We start from the raw sequence: 27,744 nt of genomic DNA, 5'->3' as shown, positions 1-27,744 counted from the left end.
GGTAGTAATGCTATGAAATTATATTTAGGAGTTAATTACCTCCAGAGATTTCTGGCCATTTGAAATGAACAGAAATGAAGGGCTGTGGCACAAAGAGCTGCTTCAGCTCTAGGGAAACTGAATTAATTTGCCGTGTTTTAGTAAAGGTGGCTTTGCACAGTGGTAGCAAAATATTCAAAGTACATCTCTGTGCTTAATAACACTATTTGTCTTTATCAACATTAAATGCTGTTGTCAACACTTTTATTATGACTGTTAATGTTCAGTTTTAAATGATAGTGATACAAATGTATAAACAATAAGGGAAAGTTGCTCTTTTCATTTCTAGAGCATAGCAAGGAAAAAATATGCATTATTCTGGCACACATATATGGTTTTCAAAGCATGATTTGTTGTAATAGTGAACTAATTCTGCTTTAGTGATGGCACGTGGACACCTCAGGCATCTTCAGTTGTTTTTCTCTGTCAGCTATTTTGAGACAGCAAGGATTGCCTGACATTCATTCACCAGCTGTGCACAGCTTTTGCTTAAGGAAGGTTTTTTAATATTATGATGCATTAAAAGTATAAATTATAAAGACATAAAGACTCCTGAATGCAGTGTGTGTATTTGCTTTACAGAAAACCTGTCCCTGCATGAGTTTATACAATCCTATAGATCGTAAACCTCCTATAATTTATAGATATATCACAAGATTCTTTATTGTATTTTGAAGGCTTCCCCCCCTCACCCCCCCCCATAAATTCTTACCAGAATTTACAGAATAAATGTTCTTACAGTTGCTTTTATTCCTGTATGAAAAGCCTGGGTTTCTCAAAGCTGGTCTTGCACACTGAGGCACACCATGCGCCCTTAGCACAAGATTAGCGTATCTGCACGGAGAGCACTGCAGAAAATACTGCTTCACTACAGTAGAGCTGCCATCTGTTTCGTCTGATTCTGTGTTTGTGGTATCTGTAGGGTATGTTTTGCAACTTGGTTTTGTACATTTTAAGCATTCTGTTTAGAAAGGCTTTTCCAAAAAACCTTTCTTTTTTTTTTTTGAAGGATGTGAGATGAGAGTAAATGGCACAAATTGCTGATTGTTCACCCTTTTGACTGTAGGTTTAAAAAATGTGATGGCGCTTGTTAAAAGGTCAGCATTTATCAGAACTGGTCTGGTAGTATCTGAATAATTATAGTTCTTTTCTGATTAAAATTTACAAAACTGTGAAAGCCTCAGTGTCTGGTGGCTTTTGAACAGAGATTTTGAGATGATTTTAATATTGCATTAAACAGACTTTCCCGGCTGTTAGAAGCAGGAAATAATTAAAGTATCTTAGACAAATGTAGATCATCTTTCTTATGATATCATTAAGGTGGAAATGTAATCTCCTTGAGGAAAAAAATCTAAGACGGCATTGTAATATGGAACTAAGTGGAGCATAGTGTAGAATGTATAAATAGAACAATTAAAAATTGTTTAGCTATCCAAAGACTTAAAATATTTTTTTATTCTTACTGTTCTGGTATTTATGAAGGGCTCTCTTTTATAAGGCCTGATCTAAAATGTGCGTGAGAAAAAAACAACAAGGCAATTCCTCCTGAATTCAGTGTGATCTGAAACAAGTCCTATGTGAATGCATTTTTTTCATCGTTATTAATGACAGAATAAGTGGAGGCTATTATTTGAGATAATAATTGCTCCTTACTGTTCTTGCTTTGCAAAATTTCATTTATTTTAACCTAAGCATCCATGCTTCGAAATGTTCCATATTATTAGCTGCAATTCTAAGGCTTTTAATGGCTTGCTAAAGATGTCGGAAAGAAAAGAGTTGGAACTCAGCCATGCTGTTTGCAATCGTTACCTTTTCACGTTTCAGTTCACCTTTTCATGCCTGGAGATGCACAAGAATTTATACTAATCTTGTTGGCCAAGTATTTTTTAAAAAGGTAACCTGGATTGCTGTCATTTCCTATACTTCTGCTTTACCACCAAGAATACTGGAGTACTGAATTCAACCTCTGTATTTAGCCACTGCAAAGCTGGTACACTTAAGGTCGGCTGCTGTTTGAGGTTCTGGAAAATCTATTATAAGGCAGAACATTTCATGCTTCAGTAAGCTCCAAATTAATTACATTGATGGTACATGAATATCAAAAGAAAGTGAGCATAATTAATGCAACTTCAGCAAACATCAGAGGAAATATTAGTGATTTGCAATTGATGATAATGCTAATGTGTTATATAAAATATTTTATTAGAAATGGTATAATACTGTCTCTTGCTATGCCTGTGTAATGTGCTAGCTTATTAATTTAAAGATGTTTTTATTGGCAATTTGAGATTATATCAGCATGCAAAGATATTTTAATATAGTCTTAATTAGCTGCTGTTCATGAGTAGGACAGTTTAGATGTGAGGACAGACAAATCTAAAATAAAAGAAGAACATGTTATGAAGATGTCTTCCAGGGCTTAGGGGGCAGCATTGGAAGCTGATACTACCTCAACACCATCTGCAACACACAAAAATATCCCACTAATGGCATTATGCCCTCTATTGTTTACAATTTGAACGTTAATGCATTCCACCCTACCTATTGTAGAGTGCTGTAAGAGCAGCCACTGTAAAATGAGCTGTCGCCATCCAGAATGCAGTTTCTCACCCAGAAACAATGTAATAAGAAATATAATTAGATTCTCTGATTAGCAGAACACAGTGAAATTATATAAGGTTTTCTGATTTTTTTTTTTTTTTTTTTTTTTTTTTTTTGCGGATGTTAGCACTTTATGAATTTGCATTGGAATCTTATTTCAGCCACTAAGACTGACTTTCAAGCAACAGTAAGCAGGGTATAGTTAACCACTGAAGCAGAAATCTAGAGTCAATGAGTAATTATTAAGAGCTTTCCAGAATATTAGCTGTTTCAGTTGCTGCAGTGATGGAATAGTCCATTAGATATTTGTTTCTGGCAACTCCTGAGAATTGATTCTGATACGAAACAACCAGCCATTTTGATCAATACTGTAATTACTCTTATTGATGGATTGTTTTACAATGATAGTCATCATTGCAGTATGTCTGCTCAGGAGGCATCAGGACTGTCCGCTACATGCAGTAATGCACCACAAATATCTGATTCAAATCAACACACTATTGAGACTGGGCTGACAAGCGTGAAATTAATTGTTCCACTTCATGTAAGACCTGCATTCTTCTTTTGAGAGAGTAATTTGTTGCTGTATGTAGCTTGGGAACAGTACAGCCTCAGTGCCGTGTTAGGTGTGGCTTTTTGGGTCTTTGTCTTTTTCCCACAAGATTGCTTCTTTCACCCTTTTAAGCATCATAAGTGAAGGAGTTCATGACTCAGGGGCTCTGACACAATTCATATCCTTTCTGGTTTTTGAGCGATGGATTGCGTATCTTGGTAAGAGAAAAGCAGGCTTTATGAGCCAATTTACTGAAAACCATTAAAATATAGAAATAACGCTGAGGCAAGAAAATCCCAAACTCTTGTGCGTAATCATCTAGGAGAGCAAGACAGTGTGTGGAAGCAGACTTTTTGTTTCATCTCAAGTGCTCCATTGTTGTTAGGTTTGTGGATTGTTTTTGTTGTTGTTGTTTTTTGTGGGTGTTTATGTTGAAAACATTATCTTCAAATTGCTTTGTTGGAAAAACAGGGACTACACCTAGTGAAAGAAAATGCTTAGAAATGAAATAAATTGATGCACTACATCATGCCACTGGTCTATTGGTTGATGGCTGGCCAAACGTCTTATTAGGAAATAGAGACTAAGTCATCCAGTGTTTATTGTGATAATGTAGTGATGGTTATTAGCACATTTCACAATATTATGCTCCCATTACTACCCTGTGTGTTTCTACTTTAAGACTGTGTCTTGTTTAAGCTTTAGGTTTAACCAAAGGATATTCATACTCTCAAAACACCCAAGCTAAAATGTTTATAACATTTTTGTATTCTGTATCCTCATTTTCTTCTTTTTTTATATGAGCTTTTGTGCCTATTTGTGCCTATAACAAACTAGCATAGTGTAAATGTGTTTGTACAATTACTGTATCACTTCTGTTTAATGTTTAACAAAAGACAGTAATCAGTGGTCAAGAATGAACTATAGTTTTATTATGAATAAATAATGTATAAATTATGAGAAATTTATAAATAGCTATGGAAGTCACTGGTCAGTTCTTTGTTTACCATCCTATTAGTTCTGGTCTTTGAGGATGATGCTTATATTTCCATTTCGGACACCTGGGAATTGCTCTCCTGCAGAAGTAGAAGGTCCAGCACACAGTCCCTAGTTTATTTGCACAAAAGTGAATGTCTGTTTCTTCACTGGAAAAAATCCTGTGGAAAGCCACTGAATTCTCTCATTAGCTCAACAGAGGTTCAATCTTTTTAAAATTCCTCTTATCTAGTTGATTTCAATGTGTTATATGTGATGATAAATTCTACGCTTTAAAAAACTTTTACAGTTTTTTTTTTTTTTTTAAAATACTTCTAAAGCGACTTGTTTATCATGTTTTCATGTTAAAATTTTGTTGCTTTCTTACAGTATATCCAGGGACTCTTTGAGTGATGTATCACTACCAGCAAATGTTTCATATACCCTAAGCAGATACAGGTAGATGATTTATTTTTCAAGAATATCACTTAACAGGTCTTGCCCAGAAAACCTTTTCAGAGACCTGAGTGGTACTCAGTAGCTTGTATCATACAGATCCCACGAGACCTCTTCTGTTCCCTATGCCACGTGCTTCACATCTGTCACTCCATATGTGTTGGCGATGGGCAGCAGTGTTGTAATGTAGCTCAATGCTGATGCAGACAGTACCAACACTGTTCAGTGCTGGTAATCTCATAGTGTCTGCAATGTTTCCTGGCAGATTTCATAACTTCACCATATCTGTAATCTAATCTGTACTTTGTCCCATCCAGCTCCTATGCCCATTGTTTTTTGTAGGAAGAATTCAGATCAGCATGCCACTTGGTTCCCTCCCTCCCTTCCTGAAAGTAACAATAGAGAGAAAATAATTGTAAACATTTTATAATACTCAGAAAAATTCGGGAAGAGGAAATAACATGCAGCAGTTGTGATTCTTGCTTAAACTACCTTCCAGGTGACATCCCGAATCTTTTCTCTGATGCTCTAGACTGCTATCTCCTCCTTCTGCTATGATGGTAAAGACCCTCTCCCTTAACAAAGATTCATTAAAGGAAAACGATCTGGTAAAATGACTGGGCAGATGGGTGTTGTTTGTGACCTAAAATGTCTCTGCTTTCACTGAAGAGGCGTTTTTACAGAATGTGTTTACAAATACTGATGGAACACTTGTCTAACAACAAAGTGGGTAGCTGTAGTCATTAACAGTGCTTCATGTTAGAAAACATGGAAGGACTAAAAAAGAGATTGGAGAAGCATAGTTATCCCGTGTGCATTTTCAAGTATAAGTTTGACTTGCACTGTGCATTGTGTTCCACGTGTTGAGTAGCTGTACAGTTTCTCTTTTTAATCAATAAAATAAGCCACTGAATATTAATATAATACATTATATTAATATAATACTGAATATCTGGTTTTTTGTTTTTTTTTTTTCTCTGTTTTCTTATTTTTTAAGGCTTGGACTTAGGTCTATGAATGGAGTTTATTTGTATAATTTCCCTGGCACTGATTATTGCCTGTCTTAAGAATTTAAGAGAAAAGCTTCTTCAAAATAATCTCATAATAAGTATCTTATACACAATATCATGTTATTTAAGGGCAATAAAGAGTGGAAAGAACAATTAAAAAAAAAACCCTTAATTCCATGCTTATTTTGAAATCCACTGAAGACTTTTTGAAGATGGTTTAACAAATGTTCAGGGTTGTTTAAAGAAAACAATACTGCTGTAGGTAAGCCAGGAGGCACCTTCTGAGAGCTGAGGCTACTGATGCGTATCAGCACATTTAGAGACTTTGTAGAAATAAGTGTTACAGCCTGGAGAAAGTAGCTTAGTTAAGTCACGTCCCTCACGCAGCAAGATGAGTTACTTAGAGTTGTATGGAATAACTAAAAAAATCCAAATATTGTATGGAACATTTAGCTCAATTTGGCCTGTGTTACTGGAGTGCATTTTTAGTTTGACTTGCTTGGAATTTTAGTTGCTTTTTGCCTGAGCAGATTTAATTTACAGTGAGATCTGAAGATTACATTGTACTGCCAGGATGTAGACACAGATACAAAAGAAGTGAGGGCCAATTTTGGTTCATTATAATTACATTTGCTATATATGACAAATATAAAGAACTATTACGGACATCAGGTTTTGCACTCCCTTTTTTTCCTGTTGTTGTGCTTGGACATTCAGCAAAGATCTTATATTACTAATATCTTGAAAATAAATTTGTTAAATCGAATAATAAATTTAATTTTGTTCTGAAATTTTAGTGTGTAGATCTATCAAAATCCATGTTTTCTTCTAAAGAGACATGGATAAAAAGTAAGAAAATACTGTTGTGCTGCTACAAATAAAGAAATAATAATTAAAAAGAAAAAATGGAAACAACATCTTATTAGCTTTCCTTTATGAAGGTTGTTTTCAGTTGTGCTGAGTTTCAAGGGCTGGTTCCTTGATACTGCTTTTTGCAAAGAACACAGTGAAATCTTGAACTCATCTGTAGGCTGAGTACACAATCAAGTTCTTTCCTCAAGGTACGTTATGCTGAGCTAACAAAAAAATCAGACTGCTCTCTGGGTCAGAAACTGATAGCCCAGGTTCCTGATGACTGTCCAAAATATAGCAGGCATTCTATCGACCTCTCTGCTCCTTAATTACCATGATGCTGTCTGTTATGTTGCTGTTGTGGTATGTGATGTGTGAGCGCTCAGGTTTTATCTACTGTATCAAATATAATGCGCTCTCCATATCTTATAGTTCTAAGATTGTTTCTACATGTATTGATCTTTAGCTTGCTTTATTAAATGGCAAGGAGAAGAAATTCAAGAGTGTGTTTGATAAATGTCTTACAACTGCAGTTTCTTGTAAGGAAGAAATATCTGCTACATGAAGTAGGAAAAGGAAATCAAAGGATTGGGTTGTCTTTAGAGGACAGAGCAGAGAGGGTTGCAAGGCAGAATAATAGGCACGTTGGACATGCTTACTTAAGTATATCGTTGCCCTAGAGATATAGATAATAACTATTTGTCTTCTTTCTGGACAGCTTTGCCTGAGACAAAAAGAAATTCTGAGCAGAGATCATTTCCCCTGGTTGAATTTCAAGCAAGACTTTACATTTCTGAAAGGCAGAATCAAGTTTTTGTGTTTAATGTCTATGAAATGTTCATTTCTGATAGTCATGTATTTGAGCATGTCGCACACAGCTTCTAATCCTAATTCCTCTTGTGGGGTTTCCTGAGTGCTTGTGTGTGTCATAGTGTGCCTCTGTTTTTTGGTTGGATACTCTTTTATAGTAAAGAATTGTTCTCTACTTAAATTTTATATATACTGTTTGAACAATCACTGGTTATGGTGCTTTAAGAACTGAAAGTCAAGACAAACTTAGGTATTATAAAAGAATAATGGTAAGCTTTGTCTGTCATTATTACTGTTGCCATTATTATTACTTATTATTTATTGCTTGAAATCAGTGTTAAAACTTCCATTTAGTCAATGGCTATTTGTGTGTAAAAAACTTCATTTATAGCTAGTTTTGACAAAATAGAACCAAGGAAACATGTATTTTTCATGTAGTAGGACTCTCAGCTTGTTGTCAGCTTACATAGTCATTGGTTCTTAATTTTATTAACTCTTCAGACATGCTGCAGTGAAAACTATGTATTTATATGTTTAAAAACATGGTTGCAATGATGATAAAATGTGAAAATGAAATTGAGGTGCTGATTATTTTCTGTAATGTCCAGAACAAAATGACAAATCAAGGGATCTGTGTGACAGCTAAGCAGGTACGCCTTGGCTTTTTCCCTGCTGTGGTAGTGCTGCAGCTGAAGGTCTTTCTGCACTTTGATACACAGAGCGGAGTGGAAGTGCCCCCTCCTTCCCTGCCTGGCTGCCTACTGCAGTGAGATGCTTTTAAAAAATAAAGGAAGGAAGCGGCTATATAGAAAAGCACAAAGCTGAGTACTGTTAAATGGGAAACACTTTGACAGAGGGTTTTTTTGTGGCTATTGACTGCCTGGATCTGGTACTGTTATGAAACTTGAGTGTGTTATTAAAAACAAACCTAATGCTGTCTTTTAAACCAGAAATATGTCTCCATCTGTATTTGAAACAGCAAGTGCTCTGTGCTTTGATCTAATTAGCAGATTTGAGGATTTTATTTGTCCATTTCTGAGATGGAAAACACTTATTCTAAAACAAATAAATAATAGCCCTGCATGCCTGTGTGTATATGTTAGTTTCTCAGAAATTTTAGTTTATTTCCTTACGCTTTAATACAGGTGAGGCAGACATGGAGTATGCACAGAGAAAATCAGGGAGGGAAGGACTTTTTTAATTTGTCAAGCTGAAATGCAGGTAAATGTATATGCATTCAATGCATTATACAGTTATTACTTGTTTGAAATATAGCTTCTTATTCTGCTTGCATTGGCTTGATCCAGCCATCACACCTCTCACAGAGGCACTAGTTACTCATTTGCCTTGGCCACAGAATATCCACTGTCATCTGAGAATTACCTGGCTGTACCAAGTTTAGCGCATGAAGATTAACGTTTTGTTTCTCTGTACCTTTCTTCTTAGCACATTTTGGGAATAAAGCTAAGACTTAGGCTTGAAAAGCAGAGAAGTGTGCTGGAGTAGTAGAACATGCTAGTGTGCTATAATCCATTGGACTGCCTACGCTATGATTTTGAGTTGCTCCTAGTTCTGTTCCAGAACGTTATTTTTCAGCTGTCTTAGCAAGCAACTGACTTGCTCCATGCAGGATGAACTGTGGGCACTGGTTTGCTCTAGGATCCCATCAAGGATTGCAGCATGCCGTTATGTTCTGGGGTGAGATCCCTCAACTTTGTATGGTCCTTCATGGTATCCAAGCAGGCCATATTTGCCTAGGTGGTCCTGTATGCCCAAAGGGGGAGCACCTTAAACTTGTTGCTGGAAAACAAGTTTGTTTTCCTGCATCACAGCTAGCAGACGGTTGATGATATGTCAGGAGCTGAGGGTAGATGTAGAGTGAACAAAGCCATTTACCACTACATACTGTACATACTGCTGGATTTAACTGATTTGCATTTACCCCCGTGTTCTGCTCTTCAGTTGTAAATTTTGAATTCTTTCATATACTTTCTTTGAGATGGAAATAGTGCAGCAGATTCTAATATAGTTACATATAATGTATTTGCAGTTTTAAAAATGATCCAAACCCAAGACTTCAACATTTCTCCTTTTTAGGAGTGGAAAACGTGAAAGCCGAGAGCATGATATGGACAATTTACACTGGAAATATGAGGAAATATATAAACAAACTAAATGTGGAAGTGAACCTGGTTGTTATGTTTTGAAAAGAAGCCATTGTGCGTGTGTGGGAACTTGTTTCCAACACAAATTTTTCAGGGGTAGATTTATTGAGCAAGGCATAGTACCAAATGGTCACAGTAAAATGCAGTCACTTATTTGGGTCTGGATCAATAATCCATATATAAAAATAGGTGATTGCCTATGTGCAGGTGATTGAATTTTCAAGCTAGAATTATGTGGAAGAATGAATCTGTCTTGTCAAGGGTTTTTCAAGCAAGGGACTGTTTTGATACACTTCAGATCTGCAGTACCCAAATAATATTAAATGAAATGGACCCACAAGGAGGGAGTTACCCTGTCAGGTTGTGGAGAAAAAAAGGTTTCCTCCTTTATGGAGCTATTAAAATAGTGGTAAAACTGATTTTGGTTTTGATTAAAAAATGTACAAATGCTATATGTATAATGTAATTGCAGAATCCTACTGTGCTTTATTTTCAGATTAATAGAAATTGGAGATAGCAATCCAGTCAAGGCACTATTTAGTACACCTCCAGCTTCAGCAGCAAAAGTACTGTCCTCTGGTTGTAGGATACAGTAGAATGATTGCAGGATATTGCAGGCAAACCAGATCTTGATCTCATTTATTCCATATGCTGTAGTAGGTGAAGTCTTTGAATGTGGTAGATAAAATATAAGTTTTTAGCAAATATGATCAAGGTAAATGTTTCTGTTATCCCTCTGTCAAGTGCTGTTCTGCGTGTCTAGGGGCTATCTTTCTTTAGTTAAAACTGTATTTTGCACTTCGTATTGTATTTGCATTGAATATAAGCCCAATACTCACTATGTTTGAATTATGGGTTCTTGTATTTCATACTACCTTTACAGCTTTTCAGACTCCTTCTTTCATGCTGTCTATATGTACTTTTAAACTGAAGCTCTGTGTGGCAGCCCCTGCTCCTGCGAATGCTGTTAGCACGGGCAGGAGCTGCGCTGCTGCTTTGATCAAGGAGGTGAAGGAGGGTTTGCAGGAATGTATCAGCTGCTGTATTCAAATCTCTTTGAGCTTAGTGACTTAAAATTCTTACTTCTAAGGCATAAAGCAATAAAATTTTCTTCACCTTAAAAAAAAAAGGAAAGGAAGAAAAATACAGCCACAAAAACAGCTCTAATCTGCTCCTACCTTTTCTCTCTCTCTTTTTAATTTTTTTTTTTTTGCTAATTAAATATATATATAATATTAAATATATATATAATATATATAAAATATATATATTTATTTCTTATATTTCTTAAAATATATCTTTCTATTATGAAGCTGGTAAAGTTGGGATTTTTTTAGTCTGTTTTAATAACGTTAGCTTTACCTCTGTACCTCTTTCCCTCAGGGGATTTTGCCTATGGTTAATAAAAAGGCACAGTCTCTTAACACTGTGGCTTATTTTGAGAGAATAGATGAAGCTTTTGCCCCTATTTTTGGTTAATTTTTGTGATCATTTCCAAGAAATCGAGTGGAGCTGGACATTTTGTAGTTCTAAGTGGGAAACTGTTGGAAAAGTGAACAGTTTGTGTAGAGCTCACTGTATTATTTTTGGACTGGAAAAATCTGACATCCAGGAAAATTGCTTATGCAGTTAGATTTTGTTGTTTCTCCTTTAGGATGGATTCCATAGTTCACCGTAGAGAAAAAAAATAAATGATGATTTATGCAAGTACATAATGGTCTGGGGTAATGAGTGCACAAATACTTGTTCTGTGCAAATGAGATCCAGGCAACCGTTATGTATAGAATAAATAGTGACAACGCTGAATAACAGACCCATAATTCCATTGCGGACTTCTGTTGATGACATACCCTTCAAATGTGAAGCTCCAGTGGTTTGCATTGCTCCATTGCTGGACCTCAGAAGAGGAATTATTTCCAGTGTAAGGTCAATAATTGCAAATTCAAGCAATTTTCTTTTGTTTCTCAGCATGTGAATCTCACCTCCCTTCCCACTGTCGATTGTCTCTGTATATATCTGTTTTATGGCAGTGTCCCACTCCTTACCTGTCCCCATTTCTTTTTATCTTGTAACCTTATGGATAGGAACAGAAATATCTCTCATTTTCAGTGTTCAAACTACAGCAAACTAAAATCTTAGCTGTAGCTGAAATGTTTTAAATGTGTTTTTAAATATCCAAAGCTGCCTGTCATTCAGCTTAAAGTCTTTTGACACTGTGCTTGATAAAAGCTTTTAGCTTGATATATTCTTGATTTTGTAGAATCTAAATAGAGAACAAGTGTTTTGTGATTCTAATTGCAATTAATCGAGCTTCTATTTCATCCGCAGTTTTACAGCAGTGGTAGGTATTTTCATGCTTTGCAATTGTTTCAAGTTCTTTCTCAGAGAGGAGTGAAACAAAGAGCATTTATGTTCAAAATTGCTGTTTTTATTTATAAGCAACATAAAGACCTTGTGATGCTTCATGATAGTTATTTACCACGTGCTTGAGGAGTGGATAACTATTCTTACAAACTGAGTAATAGATTATGTGCATAAACATTTCATGGTAGATAAACACATGGAGCATTTCTCTTATTTGTTTGAATGTATCGCCGTACTTCAGAGTGACAGGTATTTTGTGCTATTGCTACTCAAGGACTGTTGCTATATATCTTCCTTGCATGTAAATTGTGCAAAGTACATTTTATGCCATTCATTTCAGCTTTTACTCAAAATTCCATATTTCTTTCACTTTTCAAAAGTATATACAGAGCTCTGAATATACAGTAATAGATTTAAAATAACCACTATTTGTTTTTTGAATTGTTATATTTGAAGGTAACTAGGTAGGTTTTTAAGCAACTGCTTTAATAAACCTTTGCCTTTCATGCACATACACTGTATACGACAAAAACTTTATTGCAGGAATAGTGGTTAAGCTGCAGTGCTGTTGTTGACTGCATCTATTACTGGAATTCCTAGGGTTTACGATTTTGAGATCGTTTTTGATCTTTTGATGTTTGAGATAACACAGTGCAAATGAAGCCTGCTGGCAAGTCTTCAGAACAGAAACTAATTCCCAATCCTGATGCAGATTGTTCTTGGGACTGATGTACTGGATTTTGTACAGATTTTGTTTTCTATCTGATCTGCAGGACTGATACCTGTAAAATCAAGGTGAAAACTAACTATTGGAAATATTACCAACCTTTTTAAATATCTTGATAACATGGGAATTAAATGACCAGTTCAAGGTTATGCAGAACTCTGTGGCAGAGCTGGGATCTGAGCCCAATTCCTTTGAGCCCAGGGTTAATCTCTCAACCACCAGACCATTCTTTCTCTAAGAATATAGCTGTTATTATAACTCCACATTTCACTTATGCTAATTTTACTGCAAAACCCAAGTCCCTTTGACTTGAATTTTCCATCACTGCCCTCAAATAAGAGGGGATTTGAAACTGCTTCTGGAAAGTCTGCTTGACAGTGAAGCAAAATAACTGATTTTTGGTAAAATAACTGATTTATTTTTTTTGTTTGTTTTCAAAATGCCTTTAAATTTAACCAGTGAGATTTCGTATGCTGTCAGTGATATTTCCTTTCTTCTGTTTGTACAGATAATTTTGTTTTCCACTTGTTGTAGACATTGCTTAAAACTATACAGATCTTGTTTTTCCCAGACCTGTTAAAAGCACAGTTTTGAAATAAATGGAAAGAAGAAATATATATAAAATTAAGGCTGAATTAATAATGTGGTAGTTCAGTACTGTAAAATTTAAAGCCTCTGTAGCAGAACAGTGAATATCAGGTTTGATTTGTATTGTAGTCCTCATTTTAAAGAATTCAGAGCCCTGTGCACAGGTAAAAAATGAAGCATAAGGATTTGCTGACTGTCTATAAGGTACTTCATTATAGTGTAAAATACTGAATACTGAGAAACACAAGTCCAATAACTAATTAGGAGACTAAACAGACTAAACATACCTGCTACACATGACTGGGAGCAAAACAGAAATGCTAAGTCTAAAAGACTGTAAACTAATGAGTTTGTGCTGTTAAGAAAATTCCACTCTTTTAATTACCAAGGTGTTTTTGAGAGAACTTGATCTTCAGATACAGCTTCCAAGGTTTGTTCTGTTAGTTACACTGTCACAATATCCTGTTGATATATTGTAACAGAAAGAAGTTCAACTTTTTGACTATTTATTTATTTATTTTCCGTTTGTTTTTAATATATTCTAGTGCTGGTTCATCTTAAACTGTTTCAGAAAACCTTAAATTTAAATGTCATCAGCTCTTTGTAAATATTGTACCAAATGAATAATATCTTTTAAAATGTTTATACACCCTTTCGATGCAAGTATACTGAAGAATGATAGTAATTTTGGCACCAAGCGGTTCCTGTCAGACCGCTTTATTTTATGAAGGAGGAAATGAGGATGGAAGTTAAAGTAATTCTGTGAAAAGAATTCTGCAGTGCTGGAAGACTGCCGCAGTGCCTAGATGAGTTTTCTTCCCAATTGCCAATTAGCAAATGCTTCTCCTTTGTCTAAACCCTAAATGTGCAAAATAGAAGGCTCATATACATCCAGCTAAAAGAATAGTAAAAGCCATCAAACAATTCCCAGTTTCTGGAACCAGAACAGTTCTTTATTGACTACCTGCAGAAGTTCAGCTCCAAGAATCATGGAAAGGGGTTTTCTTTTCTTAATTGACTGATCTTTTTGCGCAGAGTTACAGTAAAGTAGTATCATTTGGAAACTGTGTTAGGGAAGAATTCCAGGCGAAGTCAAAGATGATGAACTGATGGTGATCTTGACTCATTTGTTGTTATAAAATGTGTAAAATTTTTCTGCCTGTTAGTTAACTTATTATCTGGGAACAAAGACTTTTTCTGGGCAGGATTATAGCTGCTGCATGCTAATTAATGGAATAAAGATTTGAGGGCTACAGAAGCAGTAACAGTAAAATATCCAGGAACAGTTGCTGGGGACATTATTTTCCTGTCAGCTGTTCTGCTGTGTGCTTTGGCATTTCTCTTGTCGTCCCACAGTAACCAGAGACTTCTGTGAGGGCCTCTCAAAAACATGCCGTGTTCTAGTCCTGTGGCTTTTCTTTTCCAGAGGGTAATCTTAGACACTGGGTCAGCAGAACCAGATGGGGAGAAAATAATAATCTAGTGCTGGTATTCTTAGTGGGAAGTTAATGGCTCACCAGAAGCGATAGAGGTTGGGTGATTTTTGTAGCCACTAATTGAGGAATAAACAGTTTGTGGTGGAGTGCGTCACTCTTCAGAAATATATACCTGGTGACTTTGGTATCCTCAGTCTTTTTTGGCAGAAGATCACAACATATAGTGGAGGATATTTTCCCAGCTATCAGAGATATCAAAGAGTTGTAATTCTTGTGACCAATACTTAACTCTTATGGGAAAGCTTGAATGTATGATAAAAAATTAGTTTGCTAAAAACTTGTTTGTATGTAATACTGACTACCAGAGTTTAAATATCCGGCATTGTCTTCATTTCTGTTTCATCATCTTTATTGGGACACTGTTGGCTTTTTGAAGATTCCATACTATTTCACATAATATTCCATACTACATTCATGCTTTGTGACACCTGAACAACAATTTCTTCTTAATCAAGTGGGTTCATTAAATTGCATACTTCTTGTTGCAAACAAACTTCCATTAACACCTCTTCTAAGTCTATTGCCATATCTTTTCGTTTGATGTAAATGGAAATGAATGGAATATTTTCATGCGTTGACATTCTGTAAGACGCAGTATTGACAGAAAGCTGTAGAGTTTACAGGAATCAAATCAACATCCTTTAATGTAAGCTGTTATTGCAAAATTATCTAATTTGCTGCAGTAAATATACCCTCCCTCTTTGTCTCCCCTATAAATGCATAATTTTATTTTCCTGACTTGCAAGAAGCTAGTGATGAAGTGATTGGCAGTATTCTTGTGGTTTGACTCTTAATCTCCAGTTGGAACAGGAAAATTTTAAAGAATGAGCCAAAACCAAATTGCTTATTATGAATAGTGATTCTTATTTTGTTTGTTTTATTTTAAGACTGGAAAACATTCCAATTTTATCCACAGCATCTTTCAGTGTAGGCCTGCTTACTGTGTTCTAGAGGCATCTAGAGACATGAGATGGCACCTCTGGTATCTTTATGGTATTGATAACACTCAGAAACCCTGCAGGAATTGTTGATGATGAACTGATAAAATAGTAAAGTACTGCATGCAGCATTTGGTTGTTCCTGCAAAAGATAATTTCCATTTAATAATTCTTTGGATGATTTCTGGTGCAGATTATGTCCAAAAATGTTGTTTGTACAAGCCTATTCGGGGAGAAGAAACATGCTGCTTGCGCATTCCCAGTAACATTGAGACCAGGCACAGCTTTACTAAGTCTTCTCCTTTTTATTGTCTACAGCTATATAGATAGTCTATATCCCAGTGACACTGGGATATCACTTCACTGTCTCCTAATTTGCATCTCAGCAGTACCTGTGCACATGTGACAGTAAACTAGAAGCTGCATTAGCCCTGTTACCCTGAAAGGAGATATGGTGGGCTCATCTTACTGCCTAGCCTCTTCTACTTATCCTTCCACAATAACTGGAAGAGAGGATAAGCCTCCTCAAGCTGATAATAGAGATACTGCTCCATGTATGTAAAGATTTGGATTTATTCCTGAAATTAAGATCCATGAGTTATTGTGATATTGAAAGCAGAATTGTGTTGCTAAAAAGAAACATGAAAAATGAGAAATTTATTTTGAACAAATTAAAGGCAGCATTCTTTCAATGCCTTTTTAAAAGCTGCTGAAGAATGATCCTTATTTTTTTGACTGAAATGGAGCTCTTTGTTGATTTGCTTGGTAATGCCCAAAAGCAGTGGTGAGTCCAAGGTTGTCTTTATTGTGACATAAAATTTGCATTTACAGAACCCTTCCCAACTGTGATACTGCCATAGTAACACGGGCTTTTTCAAAGGTAAGAATTTCAGTGCAAATATTGAAAGTTAATTTAGAGCACATGAATAGTTTTTTAGTAATGGAATATGTAGTGACAGTACCAGGTAGAATCTAGTGTAAGAAAAGGTGCAGGTAGTCCAACCAATGGTTAAAATGGTGCTAGCAGATTGCTTTCAGTTTGCCTTTGAAAAAAAATAATGCTAGTGTTCTTAGAAAGACTTAAAGATATCTTGTATCTTTGGATATTGGCTATTATGCATTCAGGCACCTCAGGAACAAAGAAATGACAGTGAAATGGATGGCCTGGGTTTAACTAAGTAGGTGATGGTACAGATGAGGCCCGATAAGCTTAACACTTCATCTCCGTTCTGCCACTGCGGTTTGCGAGGAGATTAGAACTGTCTGACTGTGAGGAGGGCAAGCTCCACAAATTCACTCATACATGGCAGTTCTGTAATGAGGTGATACTTCATTCCTTAAACTACTGAACTAGAACTGCACAAACAGATGTATGCCTCTGGCAGTCCTGTGCATGCAGCACATGCTCTACCTCCAAATGCAAACAGTGTCCAGTTGCCACAGTTATATTTTATTGATGCACACTGTTCTATTCATAGCAATATAAGGGACAACTTGCATTTTTGTGAAAAAAAGAAACCTGCAAATAAGTTCATAATTTTTATATTGCAGAGTACCATTTGATAAGAATCTAAATATTTTACTTTTTCATTGCTTAAAATGATAAAATCTGATGTTGGAAATTAAGAGAGGATTTTGCCCTTGGCTATATGCATTATGTTCTTTCACAGAAAAACTTTCAGAAAGCTGAGGAGATGGGGATTTGACCCTCATTTATGAATCATTTACACAGTTGCTGGTAAATAACCAAAGGTTAAGCTAAGTCTTAAAAGTTTTTGTTTGTTTGTTTGTATTGAGCTTGATATTTCTTTAATAAAATTGCAGAGAGCTGTAAATGACCACCATCAGTGACAAGTAGATGGCTTTAAGTACCTGGTTTATTCTGCCTGCTTCAGTAGGAGCCCTGTGATTTTGACTTAAGCGTATGTTAATTATTGCTGTCTTAGAGACATAAAAGCAGTTCACCAGGGTCAATGCTTTGTGGTGAGCACAGCAGAATTTGTCAATAGATTGACTAGCCAGCTTCTGCAATTCAGGTGGCTTCCAGGTTCTGAGGGTTAGCCAGTTGTGGGAAAGGAATATTACTTCACAAGCAGTTAAGTAGAAGTGGATTGCTGATGGCAGTTTGCTGAATATTATCGTGGAGAGTGTATCTTAACAATGGAAATTTAAATTTCTTTGTCTTTATGAGCACATTAATTGTTGCAGTTTGAGTTTTGAAGTTTGGTTTGTGTGAAAATAATACTTAACGGAATTGCAACAAGATGGCTGTTAAAATTCTGCTCCTCAGAATATAATAATGTTATTTTTAAAGCCAGAGAACCAGAACTTGTTTCCTCTTGTGAGGGCTTGCAGGCCTATGGCCAGACTCTTGAAGCAATAGGACCACTTCCTTCCTTACAAGGAGGGACTGCCACTGCTAGGTGCTGGTCACTTAAACCTGTGACTTAAACCTAACTGACTTTAGACATCATTATTCGTTTGTGATAATGAACATCCCAACTAGAATAAGATATTTTATTTAAGGAAACAAGCACTCAAGTGGTCGTACTGCAAAGCATCACTCAGTATAGGCATATGTTCCTAAAACACAAGCTGTTTTCTGGAGATGTGTGCAAATAAAGTAATACTCCAAGTGCTTTAAGCATACGAACTGAAAAGATATGTTAAGGAGATACCACTGTGTTCTCTTTCTATTTAGAAACTTTAATGTGATTAAAATGTTATTTCATTAGGTTGCTCTTGTGTATGATGGGAGAAAAAGTAAATTAATTACCATTATCTGAAGGAGAGCAGACTGTATTCTTTATGACTTTATAGTATTGATTTGGCTATTATTCTTGTCTTCTGTTCTCTGCTATGCAAATTGATACATCTTTAATTCCTAGACACGTTATCATCAATAGTGATCCATGAGCAAAACAGAACACTTGCTGGATACTTTTTAGTACAGAAGCTCAACATTTTCTGATAAATGTTAGTTCATGCATTCTATTATAGACTCTTGTGTTTAATGTTTTATTTCTGTTCATTATGTCAATAACCTGCATGTAATACACTATATATTTTTGGCAAGATGAACACTATCACTAAAGAGTTCCTAAATAACAGAAACAGTTTCTTCTTCTGCAAGAACCAGTCAAAAAATGGGTAAGCATCTCCATGCTTGTGAGTGTGATATTGAATTAAATGTATGTAGAAAGCACTGTAAATAAAACGAATGTCCCTCATAATTCATCTTGAGATGGAGTTTGTTCACATTTAATTATATGAAATTTTCGGAAAGACTTTTTAATCTTGCAATGACCATATGAAAAATAAAACTGTTTTTGGTTGAAAAATATGATCAAAATTTGCATATTAATTAATTTCTTGATTTTGTTTGTTTGGTTTTGTTTTTGAATGAAAGGAAAGAGTAAAAAAAATGAAGACTAATGCAACCATGAGACTGTAGTCTTGGGCCTGAGTCTGGTTAGTTCTTGGTTTATCTTCTGATGAGTGTGATAGTCGCAAACAGCTGTGTACTCTTTGACAAGATGCCTTGTGTTTCCAGTTTCAAGGAGAAATAAGGACAGATAGAGGGTGATATTCAGCTTTCTCTTGTCTAACTTTTAAATTTCTCAGTTTACTTACACACTGTATTGTGAATAACTTGGAATAACTGTTTATAATAAATATAGCATGGGTGGGATATGATACAGAAGAAGTTATTGTGTAGATTGCTCACTAGATTTTCCTAAAAAAGTAACAAAAGCTACAGTCAGAATAATAAGGTTTTGGTGTGGTTGTTTTATTTTATTTTACTTATTTTCTGGTTATTTATTTGTAATATTGTTCTCACAGGCTTTTACAAGTGATTGAAAATCACATAGGAAAGCAGAGCATCAGTGTCATGCAGTGCTTTGTTGTGCAAGACAACAAATGTGGATTCGCACTTCCAGGCAGTACCAAATACAATAATTTTGGTTTCCAAATTCTTAATTTTTATCATTATCCTAATAGTCTAATAAATTCTTTTCAAGACATCAGCATAGAGACAATGTGCAGGTGGTCAAGTTTTCAGTCTGAGAACATACTGATATTGCTGACTTTGATACAACAGAGAGGATTTAGATTTTTGCAAAGGAAATAATTTTTCATCTTCAGTAATTATAATGAAGAATTAGAAGCCTAAATCTGGATGCCAGTTCAGCTATTCAGAAGTTACTGTCTTTGTTGTAATTAGGAGAGTCCAGTTTGATATATAGTGTTCTGGTATCTGTCTAAAAAAACAAAATCAATATAAATACTTTTATCAGGTGGAAGCAGAAAAGTGCAATGATGAGATACAGCAGCAGCAATCAATGCCGTGTCCTCCATTGGGACAATAAATGAATTAAAACCTGTTTAGAAGTTAATGTCAAAGGTACCACGTAATGCAAAGAGTAAAGGTTTAAAATTATTATCTAAGCAGATGAATGCTAGTTACAGAAAACACTGCAAATCACAAGCAGAGTTTCAGTTTCCCAAGGAGATGAAACTGTGTTGTTTTGTTTGTTTGCTTTTTGTTTCTTGCTTTTCCTGAGAAAAATTTACCACCACTTATTTTAAAAGAGTGGTACCTTTTCAACTTGTCATGAGGTGTGAGGTTTGTTATGCAATATTGTCTTCAGGGTGCATTTTGTTTTTCTCTTTAGTCCACCTTCATCTCTTGCTTTCTTCATTACTCATTTTATTTTGTAACTAAATAAAGGGCAACTATGGAAGGTGAGGAGATGACTGTCTAACTTGCTGTTTTGGAATGGAAAATAGGCACTGTCTAATAAAAGTATATGGGGATACTGATACCCAAAGCAGTGCCCGGGGATAAGGCAGGCATAGGTCTGCCAATGTGGAAGAAAAAGGAGATGGACAGACATGATGATAAAAGAAAGCATAATGAGAAAAATGCTATAAAGAAAGGCTGATTGAATGAATTACCTTGTAGATGTACCTTGTGACCTTTCAACACAAAGCAAGCTATCTCTTTGGCTGTCCTTGTTTCCAGTTGCCATAAAAGCTTTCAGAGAAGGTTGATGCAGTTTGGTGCGCAACAGAAAATGTTGCAGTATGTTGTCCCAGCTGAGAAATGGATGTAAATAGTAGGTTATCAGGTTCCCTGCTTCTCAATCTGCAGTGACTCAGATCAGCTTTCCAGGATGAAAGAACAAATTCTCACATTTCTTCAGACTGTTGTTAGGAACAGGTGAGATGTATGTGTTCCTAATAGTTGCTTTCACCTGAAAATATAATGGCGGCTTTGCCTTGGATGACATACCCTCTGGGTTGCACTGTGGTCCTTCAGACTTACACCTATGATTTTTTATTTCATTGTTTAAACTGTTTCATGTGAAATACTGTAGTGGGTTTTCAAGAGTACATCTTTATGGGAAAAGAAGTCTGTAGGACAGTTTCAGAATGTTCCTTTTTTGAGTTGACATTCTCTTCTAAGACAGAAGAAAGGCATATATCATTACAAGAATAGGCTCTATAAGATAAAAAAGCAGTTTTAACTGTCTCTTAAAAAAAAAAAGAAAAACAATACCTACCCTTGTCAAGTCTTATAATGGTAACTGATCTCCCAGGTAAGCTTGTCTTTGGTTATAGCATACAAAGTATAGCTCTGTGTAGCTAATTGTAGTAAAAAATTGTGCAACAAATGTTTCCATACTTTGCATTTCAAAATGTACATTATTTTATGAAGCAGGTAAACTGAAGTTTGAGGTAACAGGAGTTCCTCAGCCACCAGTAAGTGACAAAGATCAAAAATGATGGGCTGGTGTAGAGTTCCTTGGAGTCATTTGATGAAGTGAATAAAAATTTCCCTGTAGAAAAGGAGTGTGGCACCACACTGGTCATTGCTGATGGATTTCATCAACACAAAGAGGTTCAGTAAAGGTTAATAGGAGTGTCTAATGTGGTGTAACACAAACTTCCAATTATTAGATAATTATAAAAAATTATTTAATGTCAAGGTGAGGAGAAATAGGCCATTGTGACTCATATTTCCTTACAGATCAAGCTGGAGTTAACAGTGCTGTCTTTGATCTATTGGGCAGGGCACTGGAAGAGTAACCAAGGGAGCTTGTATTCTGTTGCTCTGAAGTGTTGTAGGACATTGGGCACATCACGGAATTTATCTGTCTCAATATCTTCTTGTACAGAACTGAGGTTGTTAGGACCTTCTTTTATAAAGTCTTCCCAGATCTATGGATGATAAATTTTATATTGGTTTTAAACCAAAATTTTTTTGTTCATAAATTCTTATCAGGCATTGACTACAAAGTAAAGACAAATCTAATGTTGCTTACTTTGTTAAGATATTAAATCTTGCTCCACCAAATTTGTTTTAGAATGAGGAGGAACAGGCAACAACTTAACAGTGATATTCTTGTTTAAACAAAAAACCAACAAACCTCCAAACCACTACCCTGAGGTCATTGTGGTAATGGAGAAATACAGAAATCTTTTACTATGGAGAGATTCACAGATGAGTCTATCAGAGGAGTGCACCATCTGTAGTTGCTATCTCTGCTGTGGAAGTGCCATCTGAGTACCCTTCTGCTCAGTGGAAATGCTCAGATTCCCACTCACATGCACATGTAATTCTGGAGACTACTATTTCATTGGCTTCAAATTCAGGTTTACTCAAACAGTACACATTTAATTAGTGACCCCTCACTTGTAATGAAGCATTTAAAGGCTGTGTTGTGTGTTATTAAATCATATGCAGGAAACTGCTCTTGCATGCGGAAGGGTTGTGTGCTACTATGGAAGAGCACCTCAAGAGCTCAAATGACAGAAGGTTTGAGCTTTCCTGAGCTTTCCAAGTTTGTGTCTCTCCAATTTGAACATGATCATTGTTTTAAAATTTTATTGTCTTATAGCTTCCCCACATCAAGGACAAGTTATATTCTTAGTTTTGATTCAAAATCTCGGAGGCATATTTTCCTGATAGTAGAAAACCTCACTCTGTTGATATCTCTTCTATCTTCTATAGAATTATTAATGGTGGAAGGCAGCACATAGTGCAACTGTCTTGTCAATCCACTCCACACAAATGGTGGGGCTGGAATTTTATGACTAAAAGCAAAATAACTAAAAAATGAGTAGGTGTTTTAATGCACTCTGAATAAATGCCATTTAAATTTTGTTCAGTAGAGCTAACATCATGCATTTTAAAAATTCTTATATGAGGAAAATATTGAAAAATCAATGTGAGCTTTATGTGTGTTTCCATAATCTCAGTTTACATTTGAAGTTTTGAGTCTTGAACATCTGAAAGTGTTTTTGGTTTGTGTTTTTTTATGAATGACATTGAATAAACATTTTTTTTTTTTCATGGAAGTGATAGATTGAAATGTATAACTGAACTTTCATTTGCATGTTGGTTCTGCTTTCCCTCTATAAAATAATAGTGCAGTCATACATCGAACTGCAATGTACGTGAGAGAAAAACACTATCTCAAATAGCCACATTTGTGCCTATGTGCAAATATGCAAGACATAGTCATGAATACATCTCAGAGGCTTATATCTGTTCCTAAATATGCAACACAGATTGTTTTTAAAGGCTTATTATGGAGCTGCTGTTGAGTAAATACAATTCTTTAATCAGGATGGTAGTGATATTTGCTGCCTCTTAAGATCTGGAAGTGGAAAGTCTTTTCTTGATAGATAGTTCTGCCTATGTTCAAAGCACCCACTTGTTGAAAGAGTGATGTTGAGAACTGCTTACACACTTGCCCGTAACTTGAAATGTTTTGGTACACAACACAATTATCTGGATTTTGATAAAAGTTTACAGGTAGATACAGAAAGAGGAACACAATTATCAAACTGTAGCTGATCTGTGGTATCTTTCTGAAGTTGTCTTTCTTCAAGAGAATATTTCTTTTATTCCTTACTCACTCAATCTGCATGTTTGTTTTTGTGTTTGTTTCTTTGTATTTTTTTTTGGTTTTTTTTTGTTTTTTTTGTTTTTTTGCTTTTTAACCATAATTAATGTTGGTATTGTTTATTTAGTACTTCTTTATACTTCAGTGCCAAATGTTTGGATTGCATTAAGTGATTCAGACTTGAGTTTTGTGTGGACTCTTTTCTGGCATGGAGATTTTAGACAAATGCTTACCATGCACGTGGAGAAGGATGGAAAGCAAAACAAAAAAGACCCCTAAACTATATCGATGAACAGCATTAGAAGTTCTGAGAGTGAAGTGCTTTCTGTCTTTGCCGGTACTTATGTGAAATGATGTGATAAAGCTGATATTGCAGAAATAACCTATTTTTTATCTGTTGTGTCAAATGATAAATGTTCACGTCTCTGTGGAGAATTTCCTAGCAAATGTGAATTTTGCTAACAAAAAGAAACAAACCACAAGTTGCTTAGTTGTATCTGCACAGTCTTCTTGGCAACTGGAAGACCACTTATCAAGAGAAATGTCTAACTATGACACTAAATTTTGATACATTTTTGTGGAAAAATCAGTTATTTACAGTTTATATTTTTGACAAAGAAAGGAAAATGGCTGATTTAAAGCATTGTTTGGAAGAATTATTCAGAGTGGATATATGAATGTAGTTTGCATCTAAGCAGTATAAAGGATAACCCAGGCCAAAAGCTGAGTATTATCCACCAGCAATTTTCCAATAGTTTTTCCTTAGCACTGTGCCAGTAAGGTTGAAATTGTTTCTTCAAGATTACATTAAAATAAAATAACTGTATTTTAAAATTTGTTCAAATTTATTTTGAGTGAACGTCTGAGTGCTTTTAGCTAATTTATTTAAATTAAAACCAAATGCAGACTGTAAATTTTAGTGTCAGGAAAACAATGAAACACTGGAGATCAGACAGCAGTGGGAGTGGTGGGAGGAAGAGAGTCCATTGTTAATGACTTTTTTTTTTTTTTTTTTGTAGCAGATTTATTTTGTGATGGTTTTTTCGTATCTGCTTTGACTCAGATTTCTTGTGTTGATACTTTTGTTGGTCAGCATCTTTCTAGACTCAAAGAAAATTACCATCTTCCTGAGCAGTCAGTACTGAGAGGAGGAGGTTCATGCACATGCACAGGCAAAGCTGGCACCTCTCCCCTCCACACACAAACAGTAGAGTAAAAGAATTCTAAAAGCTGCTATTCTTTCCAGCCACATCATTTCTCCTGTCTTGGAACCTTCCACTGATGGCTGAATAAATAGTAGGATTGTTTTTATGGCAATGAAATTCTGAATATAAAATACATATTAAGTAAACACCTTGATTGCCAAAGTCTTGTGGATCAAGTAAATACTCCTAGTTTGTTGCAAATGTTCTTGAAGGTTTCCAGCAATTGGCTGGACACGCACTATGCAAGATGTGTGGTCTTTTGTTGTTAGAAAATGAATGAAAGTATTGAGTAGTATCTCACTCCCACATATTTTGAATTCAAGCTACTTGTTAATTATAAAAAAAAAATAGAAATTATTCAAAATTAAGAAATGTGAGTCTTTAATACATTTCCTCAGTAACCTGAGATACTATATGATGCAGTTTTCTGTGGCTAGAAAATGTGTTTAATTTCATTCTAACATGCAATTTTCCAACAAATGCAGTGAATAATCTGATTTTCTTCACTTAACTGCAAAGCTTAAATCAATACATCCGGAGACCTGAGAACAGCCTCTTGAAGGATGTATTTTAGAATACTTTCTAAGAATTCGAAGATCAATACTGCAGGGAACAGTTTTTATCAGACTCTGATATGTTGAACATGAGCTGTGCAGTTTGAAATAAATGAGTCAAATTTGTACTTAGTCTGTTGACATAATAAATATGATAGTTGTTCATAGCAGTGCATTTTGTCACTTGTTTTATATTCTCCAAAGCTTCTAATCCTGTGGGACGTGTGCAGACTGAGATCATTAATTAACTGGGAGTGTTTTCAATTTACTGTTATCTAGTCCATTTTACCACACTTCATTACAGTAATATTTACCTCTCTGTTGTCTACTCTGTTCTTTTGTTTTCTCCAATAATCACAAAGAAAGATATGTCTATTTGAGACAATGCTATCCTATCCTATCTATCTTATCTATCTATCTATCTATCTATCTATCTATCTATCTATCTATCTAATCATCTATCTATATTTTTCAGAATGGATAATAGAACTTGAGCCTGAGATTAGTACTGGACTTGCAGAGCTGAAATGAAAACATCTATAGGCATGGGGAAAAAAGGCTAAAAGGGGGACAAAAAACATCCTGCTATCCTCCAAAGAACAAAAGGCAGGCAGTCTGCTTGAGGCATATTCGTCTGAAATAAAATTGTCTCATAGTGGGAAGCAATGTAAAAGTAAATAAAATAATTACTGGAATAGGAAAATTACAGAATACAAAAAATTAAATATCCTAAATGTTTTCTGATGTCATTGCTACCCTTCTTATGACATGGTCTGCAAATGATATTTTATCAAATTTTCAAAACATTAATGAAAGCTTTTACAGAGAAGCATTCAGATTAAAGCTGGTTCGAAGTGTCATTTGCCTTGAAAATTAGTTGGAAGAAATGAGAATAAATGCACAGGAATTCTCTCACAAAAAATTCCTTTCTTCTGTCACCTGCCAGGTCATGACTGGTCCTCACTTATTCATTGTTTTGATCACTGAAATGTTCTTTCTGGTGCTTTAAGCCATTTTTCTTTTATCTCCTTATTATTCCTTCTCTCTTGTGTTGCATATGTTTTGGAGAAAATCATTACTGCAAAGGCAAATGTTCTTTATGAATTTACTTAATATTACCAATATAGCAGAGTGACGTGAGTAGGAGAAACAGCTCCCATATAAAATGCTGTGAAATTTGTCTCCAGAGAATATTACACTTTTTTATTTTTATTTTTTTATTTTTATTTTTTTATTTTTTATTTTTTTATGGTACATTATGTTATGGTACAAGGTTCATTTATAAACACTGATTGAAATAAACAACAAAATTCCAAGGTTGTTATGCTGAAAATAATGAGGATAAAGTTGATTGTATTTTCAGTCTAAGAGTTATGTTGTGAATGAAACCAAACGTTAATGTTCATCCATACTGTGCAAATGATGCTTTGCATTCAGATAATGTACATATTTCTGTGGTTTGTTGAGGGTTTTCCTTGCAAGGAAAGTTAAGGACATGTAGATATGCTTATACAATAAGTATTCCTAATCTAAGGATTTTTTTTTTTAACCACATAAAATAGGTATTTGTTGTATCTTCATTGGAGCAGGTTTCTAAAAGGCTAAGATATGTATGTGTATCATTGGTTTTAAATATTTCTGAATGGAATACAATGGAATACAGAGATTTTTTTCTTCAATATTTTGATGTTTGGTTGTCTGGAGGGGTAATTTAACTGTTGTGAAGGAAAATCACTATATTCCTATTATGCATAGCATAAATATTTCTACTGTATTTTCTTAGCAGAGTTCTGGTACTAACCCCATTATTTCTTCTGTATGTTAGTGCACAGCAGCCTTCTGTCAACAAATAAGCGCCAAATAAATTGAGAATGTCAGCATCAGCGTAAATGGAACTAATCATTAGTTGTTGAAATTTCAACTGGTTCCTTTGAATAATTTTTCCTTAATTCTTTTTTATTATTATTATTTTTTTTCATTTCTTCCCTCAGAAATACAAAGAATATGAGAAAGACGTTGCAATAGAAGAAATTGATGGCCTTCAGCTTGTGAAAAAGTTAGCAAAGAACATGGAAGAAATGTTTCATAAGAAGTCTGAAGCTGTGCGGGTAAGCAGCAGACCTGTCTGCTATTTCATTCTCTAATGTCAAACTAAGCATGGAATTTAGGTTCTGCTCTGGAAGAGGTACAAGCAACTGAAAATGAAATGGAAACACTGAAGTGTTCAGAAGTATTTTTAAACTCAGTTCTCGAGAGAATATATATAATATTTTTTTGGTCATCAATAGGTAAACACAAAAGTGTAGCAAGGTTTGGACTACCTGTTTCCCATATGGATTTGTAAGCTATCACTTGTGTTTGGTAAAACATAGCTATTATGTATGGTTGTGCATTATTGTATTAGAATTCACATCATCAAACCAAAGCAGACTTCATATTATTGCTTTCTAGTACAAAAACAGTACTGGGAGAAACTTCTGATTCCAATAGCTGTC

At 35.2% G+C, this 27,744-nt stretch overlaps 1 protein-coding gene across 5 annotated transcripts in view; it reads left to right on the top strand.

The window, feature by feature from the left end:
* CACNA2D3 (calcium voltage-gated channel auxiliary subunit alpha2delta 3) overlaps nucleotides 1-27,744 on the top strand; it is a 337,205-nt gene that overhangs the window by 46,334 nt on the left and 263,127 nt on the right. For all 5 annotated transcript variants that reach the window (XR_004308777.2, XR_001558078.3, XM_085516473.1 and 2 more), the window contains exon 3: nucleotides 27,241-27,357. Coding sequence is in view for 3 of the 5 variants with exons in the window: in XM_085516473.1 (XP_085372599.1) it covers nucleotides 27,241-27,357 (117 nt within the window). In the remaining 2 variants the exon portion in view is untranslated. The remainder of the gene's footprint in view (nucleotides 1-27,240; nucleotides 27,358-27,744) is intronic.

Source organism: Coturnix japonica, chromosome 15 (genome assembly GCF_054131305.1).
Source record: "Coturnix japonica strain WE chromosome 15, WE-NBRP24, whole genome shotgun sequence".
Lineage (NCBI taxonomy): Eukaryota > Metazoa > Chordata > Aves > Galliformes > Phasianidae > Coturnix > Coturnix japonica.
This window is presented reverse-complemented; position numbering and strand designations above follow the sequence as displayed.